The sequence below is a fragment of the Malaya genurostris genome, chromosome 3 (assembly GCF_030247185.1).
Source record: "Malaya genurostris strain Urasoe2022 chromosome 3, Malgen_1.1, whole genome shotgun sequence".
Lineage (NCBI taxonomy): Eukaryota > Metazoa > Arthropoda > Insecta > Diptera > Culicidae > Malaya > Malaya genurostris.
Genome location: NC_080572.1, coordinates 151,641,366 through 151,657,439, shown reverse-complemented (window position 1 = coordinate 151,657,439; position 16,074 = coordinate 151,641,366). Strand labels below are relative to the sequence as shown.

Below are 16,074 nucleotides of genomic sequence, written 5' to 3'. Positions count from 1 at the left end.
CCTACCCGAGCGTCTGTTCCCCATGTTGGGACGGCTCGAAACAGCGTCTGTTCTCCATGTTAGGAGCGGCTGATTACCGTCCTTGTGTCAGTGTGGAACACTAAACAGTGCTGACACGATGGCCCTCCGGCGAGACAGGAGGTTGGTGCAGGCCTAACAAGCCGCCCGGAAAACACTTGTTACGAATAATCAGGATACAAATACGACTCGGAGTAATCGGCAAAGACCTACGCGACGAAATAAGGACTACGATTGGAAGGGATCAGGGTCATTTCGCCGAAAGCCATTTCTCCGAAAGCCGTTTCGCCAAAAGGGTCATTTCGCCGAAAGGGTCATTTCGCCGAAAGGGTCATTTCGCCGAATCCTGAAATCGTCTTGAAATCGTAATTAGAATTGATTTAAATTTAAGACAAACGAAAGATGATAGCGTTAACGCCCGTTTTGTTAACCTACCATTATACTTCTTGAATAATGATTGATTGTTGTACTCTTGAATAAAGATTGATTCATGAACCTCAGAAAGTAGCTCCCAAGAAAACTTGTTGACTATTAGCTAGTAAGTATCTACCAGGCAAATGTAGGTGGTATTTTCCGTTTATTAAGCGAAAATGAAAAAATACTAATGCGGCTACGCCACATCGTTTTGGTTCATGTGCTATCCGACCTCGCTACCGCTCGTTCGGACCTAACTAAAGCAAAGAAACCTAGCTTTGAGTAGACCGGGCAAACGAGGCGGTTACAGGTTTGTATGCAAGAGGTTATGTGGCTGCGTCACATCAGTTATACAGGAGACATAACATGCAGGAGATATGACCCTTACGGCGAAATTACCCTTTCGGCAGAATGACCCTTTCGGCGAGATGACCCTTTCGGCGAAATGACCCTATGACCGAAAGTGATTGGGTGGCAGCCACTCAGTGATAGAATGTGCGTATTGAAGACCAAGGGCCGTTTCTTCAATTACAGCATCATCAACGTGCACTGCCCACATGAGACGAAACCCAATGACGAGAAGGAAGCATTCTACGCGCAGCTGGAACAAACCCACGACAGCTGTTCACGGCGGGATGTAAAACTCGTCATCGGCAACATGAATGCTCAGGTAGGCCGGGAGGCAATGTACAGGCCCGTGATCGGGCTGGAGAGCCTGCACGCGGTAACTAACGACAACGATCAACGATACGTAAACTTTGCTGCCTCCCGAGGAATGGTAGTTCAAAGCACCTCCTTTTCCGGCAAAGATATTCATAAAGCCACCTGGAGATCAACATACGGAAAATCAAATCGACCACGTTCTCATCGACGGGCGATTCTTCTCCGACGTCATCAATGTCCGCACATACCGCACTGCCAATATTGATTCTGACCACTACCTTGTCGCGCTTCGTATGCGCTCAAAACTATCGACGGTGCACAATACTCGTCGCACAGGAACGCCGGGACTCAATCTCAATTGCCGTCGTCTATCATCAATAGCTAAGGAATTCGTGGGGCCGTACCAAGCGGGATTTACTGGAGCCCGCGCCACTACGGATCACATGTTCGCGATAAGACAAGTACTCCAGAAGTGTCGTGAATACAACGTACCCACGCATCACCTATTCATTGACTTCAAAGCGGCATACGACACAATCGATCGAGAACAGCTATGGCAGATCATGCACGAATACGGTTTCCCGTATAAACTGACGCGATTGGTCAAAGTAACGATGGATAGAGTGATTTGTTACGTCCGAGTATCTGGAACGCTTTCGAGTCCCTTCGAATCTCGAAGAGGGCTACGTCAAGGTGATGGACTTTCTTGTATCTTGTTCAATATTGCCCTGAAAGGTGTGATTCGAAGAGCGAGGATCGACACGAGTGGTACGATCTTCCGAAAGTCCGTACAACTTCGTTGACGATATTGATATTGTGACACGTAACCTTGATAAGATGATGGAAACCTACATCGGAATGAAAGCTGAAGCTAGGCGTATCGGACTGGCCATAAATATGTCGAAAACAAAATACATGAGAGGAAGAGGCTCTAGAGAAGAAACACTACGCCTCCCACCACGAATATTGATAGACGGTGACGATATCGAGGTGGTTGACGAGTTTGTGTATTTGGGCTCACTGGTGACCGCCGACAATGACACCAGCAGAGAAATACAGAGCCGTATTTTGGCAGGGAATCGGGCGTACTTTGGACTCAGAAAAACCCTTCGATCGAGAAAGGTACGCCACCGCACGAAATTGACCATCTACAGAACGCTTGTTAGACCGGTTGTTCTCTATGGCCACGAGACCTGGACTATGTTGGCAGAGGACCAACGCGCCCTCAGTGTTTTCGAAAGAAAGGTACTGAGGGCCATCTATGGCGGAGTGTAGATGGAAGACGGAACGTGGAGACGGAGTATGAATCACGAATTGCAACAACTGCTAGGAGAACCACCCATCGTACGGACAGCTAAAATCGGACGTCTACGATGGGCTGGGCATGTCATAAGGATGTCGGACGACAGCCCAGTGAAAATGGTTCTTGAATCTAATCCGACTGGTACAAGAAGAGGAGCGCAGCGAGCAAGGTGGATCGATCAAGTGGAGGGTGATCTCAGAAGCGTACGTGCCTTGAGTGGCTGGCGACGAGCAGCCATGGACCGAGTTATGTTGAGACGTATTCTTGATACAGCAAAGGACACCCCAGGCCTATAGCTGTTAGATGATGATGATGAGTGCTGATCCATGAACAACCGGATAACATCGTAATCAAACTTGAACACCAGCGTTCGTGAAAAAGCAGAAATTAAGACTTAAAGCATAGTTTAGTGGAACTAACATAATTTAAGATATTTCAAATTTCATATATAATCACCGCAACTTTGTTAGATTTTATTGATTTGTTGATTCTTTTCGGTGAGAATTAAAAGAACATTCATTTTTATTTTTTGTAAGCATACTACTGGGAGTATTGGAGAAACAAACCACATGGACGGTCTAAAGTGAATGATCGTCATACCGTCGGCAATGATGGAGTGAGTGATAGAATGAATGAGTAGTGTGAAAATTTATTGTTAAATGCGTCCGACGATGGCTGAAGAACAGTAAGCCGAAACGTTATGCTGTACAAAAAATAAAAATGAATGTTCTCTTAATTCTCACCGAAAAGAATCAACAAATCAATAAAATATAATTTAAGATAGTTGTTAGGTCAGGCACAGAGTTTATGTGCTTTAGGGAAGTTATCGTATTGTAGTGTAAATTTATTGAAATAGAAGTGAGTATAAGTGTGTTGTACACTTTTAAAACCCTTCGTTAAATCTATAGATGACATTTCGTGACGCTATAAATTACTCCTCTCGCCGCTAAGGTTGTTTGTCATAGAAATACTTATTTGTAGCCAAAGTGTTATAAGTACTTACTTGCAATGTTAAATGACCACCTCTGCCATGACGCCATTCAAGTTCAAGGTCGTGAACAGATGGTCGCATCGAAAAAGGTGTATTTTTAAACAATGCGTCCAGAATTTTGGATTTTACTTGAGTTATTGTATCACAGTCTAGGACTTTACATTGTATCTTTTCGTCTAGATCATCCTGTATGATATGTAAAGTAACGACACTGTGAATAATTTGTTCACGAAGCAAGTGTTCTTCGCTCAACGAATATCGAGCGTCATATGTAACTGCATCGACTAATCCTTTTTCTATTTGATGTTTAACAGCTTTGTATAAAAGGAAAAGAGAGCTGCCGCAATATACCTTCAAGTATTCATACATGCATATCGCCATGTAGTTCGTTAGTAATTTTTCTACTACACTCTCCGTTCGTCGAAGCATCAATTGTGGATGTTTTGATATCACAGATTTATCAATCAGTCGTAGCAATAAGCATTTTAATACATCCGTAGCATAATCCATTTTGTTCATTAGCACTATCATGAGTAATGACGCCACGTTCACCCTGCAAGATAAAATGATAAAATGAATCATCATTGTTAAATTATTTCATGCAAATTTAATATAAGGGCCATTCCACCAATATCCGACACACTTTTGTACCTGTGCACCTCTGATTTTGATGAAACTTAAGAATATTTCAACTAAAAGAAAAACCACATATTCAATACGATCTTTTTCGATCCTTTTATGGAAAACAAAATTCCTAAAATATGCAAATTCCTATATATAAATAACTCATCTTTATGAAAAAATATTAAATAAATATTTCGAAAATTGAAAAACTTAAGAAAATGCTAAAATACAACTGTTTGTCAAGAAATAATTTTTTTTTGTGCTTTTCCTCAAATTTTGTTTTCAATTCAATACTTTTGTTCAATTCTTTGTTCTTTTTTACATAGGAATCAATCTTGAAAAATATGCGACTCTTCTTATCAACAGCAATTGAAACGCAAAAGAAACGCTGTAGCGTGGGTAGCATTTGAAATTTGAGTTATTTTATTTTCATAATACTCTGGTTTACTGCGACTTTAACTGTGTCAAAAATTAAATAGCCTAATATATAAGAGTAAAATAAACATAACCTTCATACATAGACCTGTTGACAAAATTTGTTTGTTTTCGTCGTTATAAAATTAAGTTGGCCCGATGACACGACCTGCCACTCGTCTATCAAAACTGTATCGTAAATTTAACTACCCCTCAGTAACTGGAAATGTAAAATCGAAAACGCTAGTGAATTTTTTTAAACTGGCAGCACAAGTTGATATATTTATTGATTTTGAATAACAGTCACCATAACCTTGGTTAATGCATATCGAAGGCAAGATGAATGTAAACAAAATAAATTTCAGATCGGTTATTATATTACGGAACATTTTATTGGATTTACCTGACTCGAGCGGAATGTAAAAAATAAGGAGTATGAGTTATGTCTTTTATAAAGCCAAGTTCAAAATTCAGGTCTTGACTTGAAACCGTTGTGTGAGAAGGAAGACATGGAAATGACCGACAACGAGCTGAGCGATGCTAGTGCTCTGCGGTACCTGTATAACGTAAGGTAAAATGATTTCTTTGTGGAATTCCACTAGTAATCCTCGAATAGTGGCCAACAAGGTGAAATACTGTTTCCACTTCTGCGCAATCAACCGACACAAAACAATTTTGACACCGGTATATTACACCGAATCCTACTGCCCAGAAAAGCTAGCAGTTGAAGTGTACGGATGAATCTCTGGAAGCAGATCATTGTCCTCGTTCGTTGGTTTCATCCTTAGTTTCGATTAAATTCCGAAAATCGAGTTCATTTAAATGCATTTCTGCTTAATTTGAACAAAGTTTAACACTAATAGAACTATTCCACCGCTTTCAAAACATGTTTACTTGTTTTTATTTATTTATTTCGTCAAGCAAATGTAGACTACATATAAATTGTTTACAATGTTCACTTACATACTACGCATTATTTGATTTGATTTGATTTTTTGACATAGTAAGGTCAAGATGTTCGCAGTATTGATTGTAATGGCGCATTATTCGATTGACTGGACTGTATTTTGCATAATTTGTTCTAGCTTGTTTTTCTAAAAATAATTTCCTGGAACGTAATTGACGGCAAGGTATATAAAAATTTAATTGCGATAATAATGGAGCTGATTGAATGCGTTGAGAAATAATGTCGCTGATAAAATAAAGCATTGCAAAGTCGCGGCGTTCTTTAAGTGTTTGTATATTGATGAGCATGCAGCGTGCTTCATATGATGGTAGAGGAAATGCTGTCCAATTTAATTTACGAAGTGCATATAAAAGAAATTGTTTTTGAATAGATTCGATGCGTTCTTCGTGAATAGTATTGTATGGATTCCATACTAGGCTGCAATATTCCAAAATAGGTCTGACATATGTAGTGTATAATAATTTAATTGTGTATGGGTCCTGAAAGTTATGACTGAAGCGTTTAATAAAGCCCAGCATGCTATTAGCTTTATTGATTATGGTATTGTAGTGTTCCACAAAAGTGAGCTTGGAGTCTAAGATTAAGCCTAAATCTCTTACAATTTTACATTTTTCTACAAGTTGATTTCCTAGATGTATGTTTATAGGCATAGTTTCATTTTTCCTACTGAAAGTTATTGAGTTACATTTTTTTACATTGAGTTGGAGTAGACTTTTGCAGCACCAAATGTGGAATAGATTGATTTCGTTCTGGAATATTACAGCGTCGTTGATATTTTTAATTTCCATGAAGAGTTTCATGTCGTCTGCATATATAAGCACTTTCACATTTTTGAGTTTGAAGGAAATGTCGTTTATATGTAAAATAAAAAGGAGAGGCCCTAATTGGTTCAGACAGAATGTTTTGGAAGCGGACTACCTGTACACGATTCGTTAAGTATGATTTGAGCCATTCCAGAAGAGTATGTTTTATGCCATATGTTTGTAGTTTGTGTAGAAGTAATGGTATGTCAATACGGAGTAGAAGTAATGTTTGGAAGAGCTGGACAAGAATATATATGAGTGGTTTGGAGCAGCAAATATATACACCAGGAAAGTAAAATTTGAGTTTGGGAATAGGTATTAGTAACGAAAACCCTGAACGGGAGAATACAAACAGGAAAAAAAGCGGCATTTCAATAAGGTAAGAGATAACGGCACATTTTGACACATATACAATCTTAAGTACGAGAATGTAAAAGGAAATTAAATAGAGACATGTCAAACCGGAGCAACATGGAGTGGGTGGAAAGCGAAATATTTATTGATAAGAGAAAATTATTACTGAAAATGCAAATTATGAATGAGGAGTTTGATATGTCCAAGTTGGTACTAAAGCAGTATGATTTTAGGTTTGGGAGAAGTAAAATGGAAAGACATAATCGAGCTTAATCTTATAGTGTACGATTTCATCAGAGAAAATGGCAAAGATTTTGAGAAAAAAAAGAGAAGCATGGGAATGGACAGTGAGTTTAGTACGGAAGAGTACTTGTACAAAATTAGATCTGGGGAAATTATATATGATAAAGAGATATTATGGATTATATCAGAATTATTAGAATGTGAGATAGTTGTTTTATTTGAATGTGGAGATATAATTACGTTCGGGAAGAATAAGAATAATCCCTTCTTCAATAAATTGGAATTTATAATAACTAATCAAGGAACAATAGGAAATATTGTACGAAAAGAGTTCCTTACAAGAGATGTGATGGAGTTTAGAGCAAATAAGAAGATAGATGAAATTATTGAACAGGAATCGGAGAGTAGAAAGGATACAAATGAACAAGGAGAAGAAGAAATTTTAACAGAAGATGAAAGAAGCGAAACTTTTTATAAAGTAAGAATAGGTACAGGGGACGACATAATTGTTAAACAAAATATAGGAGATGGAAATTGTTTGATAAGAGCGTTGTTAGATCAATTAGGTATCAGGAGAAATGAAATCCTCACTTCGGATAGAAAAGTAATGGAAGTGAGAAGTTTGATTGCGAATTACATAAGTGAGCGGAGGGAAAGATTTGAAGACTATTTAATAGAATACCAAGAGGATGGTGCAACGTTTGAAGAGATAATAAATAAGTTTAAACAATTTGGGTTTTGGTTAGGACAGGAAACAATAGTAGCTTTTTCAGAGATTTTCGAAATTGCGATACAAATAGTAAACCAGGAAGGGATAAATTACCTAATAGGTGATGAATATGTATACAATGGAATATTGAAAATATTTTATACAGGAGGACAAATAAAAAATCACTACGATAGTATTATGCAGGAAACAAGTGATAGCAAAGAAAAACAAGAGGAACAGAAAGGCATGAAATTAGGAAAAATTGAAAATAATACAATAAGTGCAAATAGTGACATTGATAATGAAGGCGGAAACAAATGTAGAACAGGCAAAAAATCCGAAATGGATTATAAGAGTAAAGAAAGAATGGGAAAGGAGAAAAAAGACCAAACAAGAGGTTGTAAACAGGGTTCCGAACAGATGATACAAAATAAAAGATGGGGCATAGAGGAAAGACAGGCAATCAGAAAAATAAGGATAGCTAGCTGGAATGTAAAAGGATGCAGAAGTTTAGACAAAAGGGAAGAAATAGACGAGGTATTAGAAATGGAAAATATCGACATAGCTGTTTTACAAGAGGTTAATACGTTAGGCGATAAAGTTCATACAAAGAACTATGAATGGGAAGTTACAGGAAACCATCATAATAAATCAAGAGGAATGGCAGTACTGATTCGCAAACAAACAGACATAACATTGAAGAAGGTGGTTCAGATGGTAAACGGAATAATGTGGACAAATATTAGAATAGGAGAAAGGAAGTTAAGAATAATTAATGTGCATGCTCCAAATGAAAAACAAGGTTTCTTTTACAGTAAATTAGGTAAACTGGTTAAACTAAATGAGGAAAGAAGGCAAACAATTATATTGGGGGATTTCAATGCACAACTAGGATTAGACGATATGCAGCATGAGGATATGAAATGGATAGGGAAAATGTTAGGACATAATTTAACAAACGCAAACGGAGAATTGTTGAAGATATTTTTACATATAAACAGAATTAAAAATATTTCATCAATGATAGGCAGGGACGTCAAGGTTACATGGAATTGCAAAGAGAAACAAAGCCAGATAGATCATGTGCTAGCTCCAGAATTTAAAAACTATAGAATTAGATATATTAAAGGAAAATGGACGCATTTGAAAACGGATCATAAGATGATAATAACAGGTATAAATATGAACGTAACAAAGAGCAAAAGAAACAAGAAAGAATTGTCATCAAAAATAAATGTGGAATTATTGAAAAATGAGAAGGTCAAGAAAGAGTTCCAGGAATATCTAAAAATCACAACCCCAGAATTACAGGAGAATAATAGACAAGAGAACGAGGGTTATAACGAAATTGCGAATAGGCTTAGGAAAGCTGCATCCAAGACGCTAAAAAAATCAAATATTCCAAGTACACCTAAGAGAAAAAAAGCAAGAGATAGATTAAAAATCGCATTAGTAAGGTTGAATGAGAAACCGTATATGCAAAACTATAAATACAAAGTAGACAATTGCAGACAGGAACTCAAACAGGCTATAAAAGATCACAAGGAGAAAGAAGCAAAAGATTTTTTTCAAAAACTGAATGATTTTGATATAGGTATTAGAATCAGGAAAACTTATCAGTATTTGCAAGAATTCGTAAGAAAAAAGAAGCAAATTAAAACGAATATAAGTCTCAGGGTGTGGGAGGAAATTTTGAAAGAGTGTCAGGGACCAGAAATTGAAACATGCAAGGAACAAGATTTCTGTCCGTTACCTAATCCACCAACAGATGAAGAGGTGAAGGAAATTATTAGGACAACATGTAATGGGAAATCACCAGGACCAGACAAAGTTTTCGCAGAATATTTTAAATACGCAGATGAAGAAACACTTATAAGAATATCAAAGGTTATAAGAGAAGCATATGTATCAAACAAAATGCCAGAAGAATGGAACAAATCAATACAAGTTCCCATTCCAAAGAAAAGCAATGCTTCAGAAGCAGAACATTATAGGAGAATCTCGCTATGTAATGTTGCATATAAAATATATGCAAGATGGTTAGCCAAACAATTGAGAAAATTTGCAGGAGATCCAGGTTTGCATCAGGCTGCATTTACTTCACAAAGGTCTACAGATGACCATATTTTTATTGCTAGAAGAATAATGGAAGAACAGTGGAATGCAGGAAGTATGCTTTACGTATTAGCGTTAGATATAAAGAAAGCATTCGATACAATAAAAATTCAAAGCATAACAGACATTTTGGTTAGGTTAGAAGTGCCAACAAGACTAGTGGATAGAATAGTAAACTGCATAAAAGGAGAAATTACTAGGATAAGATGGCAGAATCAGTTGTCAGCAGAAACGAGACGTGGAAAAGGAATTAAACAAGGATGTCCAATTTCTCCATTGTTATTCAATTTAATTATGCAGGATGTTTTAAAACTAGTAGAAGAGGAAATACCATACGTTAAGCTAATGAATATAGGGCAACTATTATTACCACTGATCCTAGCTTTTGCAGATGATATTTTAATAATATGTAAAAACAAAAATCAATTAGAGGAAATTTTGAAAGTTTTAGAGGAAAAATTAGCACAAGTAGGATTATATATAAACTGCGACAAGAGTCAAGTGATGATAAGGGCACCCAATAATAAGACGGAACTTCCCGAAGAGATAGTTTTAAATGGGAAAAAGTTTAGAATAAGTAATTATATCAAGTACCTAGGAACATGTCTGACAGCAACATTAGACAGGAGAAGTATGAATAGGCAAAGGTGTAGAGGTGCACTTAAAACATCGAGGGTTATTGTTGAATTTTGTAAAAAATTTCGTCCGTCATGGGAACTAGGGAAACTTATGTACAACACAGTTATAGCACCATCCATTCTATATGGAACCAAAGTAGCAGTTTTAACAAAAAAAAACAGAGTGTCAATGAGTGATTACGAAAAACTGATTTTGAGGAATATTTTCAGTCAATGCAGAAAACCAGCAGATTTAAAGTTCAATGCAAGTAAATTGCTAAAAGGAAAAACTATAAATAGAAGAAACAGGGTAGCAAGAATAAATTATTACGGACACATTATGAGGAGAGAAAGAGAACATCCATTACAAAAGGCATTAAGAATGAGAACGATTAAGAGGAAAGAAGGAAGACCTAGTTTAACATGGAAAGAATCATTGAATCAAGATAAAGAAAAATATGTAGACATGACAGAGCAAGGGTGGAGAGAACTTTTGAAAAATAAAAACAATTTGAAAAGAAAAGCCGAAGAAATATACGACAAAAGCAGTAGTGAAATTTCAGAAGGAGAATCATCCGAAGAAGGCGTAAAAAAGAGAAAAGGCGTAAACATTGGAAAATGAAGAAATAAGAAATTGATAGCGCAAGGAAATGTAAAATACGAAGTAAGAGGACACAAAAAAAAAATTTAGATAAGTCTTAACAGGTGATATTGGATAAATAGGATAGGAGAATCGGGAAAAAGGGGAAATAGGTCAATGAAAAAAGAGACAGTTAAAATATGAATATGAAGAAGCAAGAGATGAGGAGGAAGTGATAGTCAAGAATGCGGAAAGTTACGTTGGATTAAAGATTTTACAGCGATTATCACACTAAAGGAGATAAAAAAGAAAAAGCTTCTTTGCAACTAGAAAGAAAATGAGTTGTAAAATAAAAAACAGTAGAGATGGTAGAGATAAAAAGATATGATGAAGATTTTTGAACCAAAATGGCGGTAAATTAATTGATTACGTTTGCACAATTTTGAAAATCTTGAAAACTCGATTATTTGCAAGCCAGTACATCACTGCAATAATTGCTCAAAAATTAGAACAACAATTAGTAAAGACATATTAAAAAAGAGAAAAAAAAGCAAGAGTAAAGAATAAAGAAAAAAAAAGAAACAAGAAGAAAAAACAAAGAAAAAAAAAACAAAAAAAAAAGAAAAAAACAAAAAAAAAAAAAGAGAAAAAAAAAGAAAAAAAAAGTTTAATAAAAAAATAGAAAACTATAGTAATACATTTAAAAAATGCTCTTGCTCTTGCTTTTGCTCTTGAGATAATCGATGAAAGAATCAATAAAATATAAACAAAAATATTAAAAAATAAGAAGAGTTAAATAGAGGATTAAATATATTCAATGTGTATTGTCAATGTCGACTGTCAACTGTCAGTGTCAATTGTTGATATCAAATACTAATAGTCAATCTTGCTCGATGGTAGTGTAACGGTGTGAGACAAGCAAAACATCACTTTGGGGAATCATCATAGCCAATTTTATATGTATCATAATATCATTGGAAACTATTTCAGGAAAAAGAAGACAACAACAAATTCAGCAACTAAAAGGGGCGTAGAGAAAAGGTTGTTGCATGCACAAAAAATACAGGAGACACATGTTCCCAAGAAGAACAAACAAATACAATGGGGAAAAAGGTAAAAGATCACAATATATAAAATTAAGGAGAGCAAGAGGACGCCGAATACAGGTAACTAGGCCGTTAACATTAATAATACGTAACGTTCATTGTATTATATTATATGATGGGGAAGCGGGATATAACAACAGGGCACCTAAAGGAAGCGAAGTGGGCAAGGAGAGTAGAGTCGCTAACTCCTGGCCGTTAACATTTCGTGAAATTTAGGCGGGCTCTTCTTCACACCTATTGGGGTTATTCCCCACTACAATGGCTTGTACAGCAATTGACTTTTAGGAGCATACCATTGAAAGGGAATCCTCAATTTCCTAGTGGTACGTGTAAGCGAAATCGATTGCTTGCCGGCCACCTCCCGTTTTGGCCCTTTATACAGTGGTATGAAGATCAGGGTCAGTGAGCGGTGCAAGAACAAATTGTGGTGGAAGGACGACCCAGTGCGAACGACAGCAGTCTTGCTACAATAGGTGGTAGATACACATCATACATCATCATACATCATACAAGTAATGGTATGTCAATACGGTCGAAGGCTTTGCTAAAGTCAGTGTAAAGAGTTTCTACGTAGTTTCCGGCGTCCATTGCATTCAGAGTGAATGTCATAAATTCTAAGAGATTTAAAAAAGCCATGTTGTTTGTTTGTTATTACTTTTTTAAGTTGATGAAAAAGTTTTTCATTTACAATTTTTTCAAATAATTTTGGAATGCATGAGATAATGGCTATTCCACGGTAGTTCCGAATGTTAGATTTTGCACCAGATTTAAATATTGGTACAAGAAAGGAAGATATCCATGCTTTAGGAAAAGTACATTTATTAAGTGATAGGTTAAAAAGTAGTTGTAGTGGCAGTGTAAGTTCTTCAGCAAGATTTTTTAAAAATATTGGTGGTATACTGTCAGGTCCAGGCCCTTTTGAGGCGTCTAAATTTTTCAGTGCTGTCGAAATGTCATGTTCTGATAGATAGTTTACAGAGATGGAGTTGGAAAATGCAGGTATGAAAGAGAAGTATTCACGGTCACGGTCAGTGTTCCGAAGGATGGAACGAGCACCGGACTGAAGGACTTGGGGAGTGACCAGAGGTGGAGAGACAGGATCTCCGAACGCTCTGTCATCAATGAATCTAGCAGAGTGCCTGGTTTCATCTGCATCTCACTGGAATTCGAAGATAACTCTTTGGAAATTTACCTCCAGAAACGTAGACTACTTGATTGAACATTTCTTCTTTTATTCTCTTCCTTTTAGGGATTGAATGATACAAACTTTTTTAACTTAAACACAAATAGTTCGTAGGTGCTCTTTGTGATCCTCTAACTAGGATTGATAGCGATGTATGTCGATGTAGCCCCTTTTTTGACTTGCATGAGATGGTAGATGAGCAGCACGCGAGCAATACGTTCAAAACATGTTGCAACGCGATGAAACATGTATCTTTGCAGATTCTATGTTGTAGCGATTCCAGCAATGGTTGCAAACATATACTTCCGAATGGAACATACTCCGCCCCATTGAAATGATTAATTAATTTCAAAATTTTATAGTCCTCTTTCCTGATGCATATTTATGTTTTTACACTAAACTGCTCATATCATTCTTAACGTGTAACAAATTAGACTGACAGTTGTCTTCTATTGGCAATATTGATAATTTGTTGATTGGGCGACGAAAAGTAGAATTTTCGCTGTAAACATCAACAGCTCGAACCAAACCGTCGTCTCCTGGGAAAACCTTCGTAATTTTTCCTAATTTTCATTGAAGTGGGGGTAAATTTTTGTTATGAAGCAATACAATCATTCCTGGAGTAATGTGATGTACTAATTTGAAATTTTTCTTCCTAGGTTGAAGACTACTGAGATAATCTCTGTTCCAAGCTCGCCAAAAATGTTCACGAAGCAATTGCAAATACTGCCATCTATACAGTCGATTAGTTCGCACGTTTTCCAAAGATGGTTCTGGAATAGCCGTTAACGGGCGACCAATTAAAAAATGAGCTGGTGTTATTACCTCTGGTATTGAGGTATCCAATGTTGTCACAAACAGAGGTCGTGAGTTTAATATTGCCTCGATTTCGGTCAGAATTGTTGATAGTTCTTCAAAATTCAACGCTTCAGAGGTTCCGATAATTTTTTTCGTATGGATTTTTGCACTTTTCACGGCTGCCTCCCACAGGCCACCGAACTCAGGAGCATCAGGAGGTATAAAATGCCATTCAATAGCCTTGGATTGGCAGAAATACTCAATACGGTGATGTTGTTGTTCCTCTTTGAACATACGGTAAAGCTGAATCAATTCGTGATTAGCACCACGAAAATTAGTTCCATTGTCCGAATGTAGTTGATGAACAATTCCACGTCGGCTGATGAATCGTTACAATGCTGCCAAAAATGCACTTGTTGTCATATCTGACATCAATTCCAGATGAACTGCCTTTGTTACCATACAAACAAAGAACGAAACGTATGCTTTCAAAATGGATGCCTTGCGTAAACCATGTTTAATGTGAAACGGCCCGGCATAATCTACACCAGTGACTGAGAATGGTGGCGCGGGTGTCACCCTGCAGGACGGAAGTTTTCCCATGTACTAGGATGTTATCGTTGGCCTCACTCTAAAGCATTTAACGCAGCTCCTAGTGACTGAACGAATGGTGGCTACACCGGTTCCAAACGAAAGTATTCAGCCTTTCCGTCGGTTTTTTTAACCAACTTAAGACGAGGATTTTCAACAAAGATGGAACCAGTTCAAGCTTGCTCTTAATGGAATCAACGAAATTCGAATACCTAGAAGAGTCATTGGAGACGAATTTTTTGCTATTTTGGATTTACTACACAGCAGCTGCACCTGTGCTGATCCATCAGCTCGTATACTGCGGATGTATATACATGCACCGTACGCTCTTTGAGAGGCATCAGTGAAACCATGTAATTCGATAGCAACAAATTCGTCTCCAATGACTCTTCTAGGTATTCGAATTTCGTTGATTCCATTAAGAGCAAGCTTGAACTGGTTCCATCTATGTTGAAAATCCTCATTGATTGGTTCATCCCAGTCTACTTCATTACGCCATAAACCTTGCATTAATAACTTTGCAGTCACTATCACTGGCGAAAGAAGTCCCAATGGATCGAACAGCTTAGCGATATCGGACAGGATTGTTCTTTTCGTTGCTGTCACTGGAGCTGAGGCAAATTTTGAAATGTTTAAAAGAAACCTAAACTGATCTTGAAGAGGATCCCATATGAAGCCAAGTACCTGTATGACTTCGTTCACATTTTTTTTTATTAGTGCCCTTTTATGCTCTCTTTCTTCAACAGGGATGTGAGTAAGAAGTTCGTTCGAATTTGAGCACCATTTGTGTATTGGAAAACCACCATCGGATAACAACTGTTTCACCTGTCTTTGACGCTCTAAGGCACGATCTAAAGTGTCGTCTCCAGACAGAACATCATCCACATAGAAGTCATTTATTACCGTAAAAGCTCCCATTGGATATTTGTTTATTTCGTCCTCCGCTAACTGTTTTAAACACCGTGTTGCTAAGAATGGAGCACTGGCTGTACCATACGTTACTGTTGATAGTTCAAGAATTTTCAATGGTGAATTTACATTTTCGCGCCAGAAGATTCGTTGTAAACTGGTTTGGGTAGAGTCTACTAGCACTTGTCGATACATTTTGCTGATGTCTGCGGTGAAGGCGTACTTGTGTTTTCGGAAACGTAACACACTGGATAGTAAATCGGACTGAACAACTCCACCTATCTTCTGAACGTCGTTGAGTGATAAACTGGTTGCCGAAGGCTTTGCAGATTCGTCGAAAACTACTCTGCATTTCGTAGTGCTGCTATCAGGACGCAGCACAGCATGATGTGGTAGATAGAATTTATGTGCTGGAGTATCATGCTTCTCTTCGACTTGCTTGCAGTCTCCAAGACGTTGGTATTCCCTAATGAAATCAACATATTGTTCTCGAAGATCCGAATTCCGCTTCAGGCGCTGTTCTAACAGATAAAATCGCTTTAAAGCTAATGCACGACAATCAGGCATATCAGTCACACTTTCTTTTAATGGCAGTTGTACGATGAATCTACCGGATGAAGTCCGCTTATGAGTTGCCAGGAAATGCTCTTCACATTCTCGCTCTTCTTGAGA

General features: G+C 37.3%; 1 protein-coding gene across 1 annotated transcript in view; it reads right to left on the bottom strand.

The window, feature by feature from the left end:
• The window catches only part of LOC131438106 (plexin-B), a 438,124-nt gene that overhangs the window by 115,966 nt on the left and 306,084 nt on the right, over positions 1–16,074 (bottom strand). Inside the window, exon 9 of the mRNA XM_058607913.1 lies at positions 3,402–3,942. Within this exon, the coding sequence (XP_058463896.1) occupies positions 3,402–3,942 (541 nt within the window). The remainder of the gene's footprint in view (positions 1–3,401; positions 3,943–16,074) is intronic.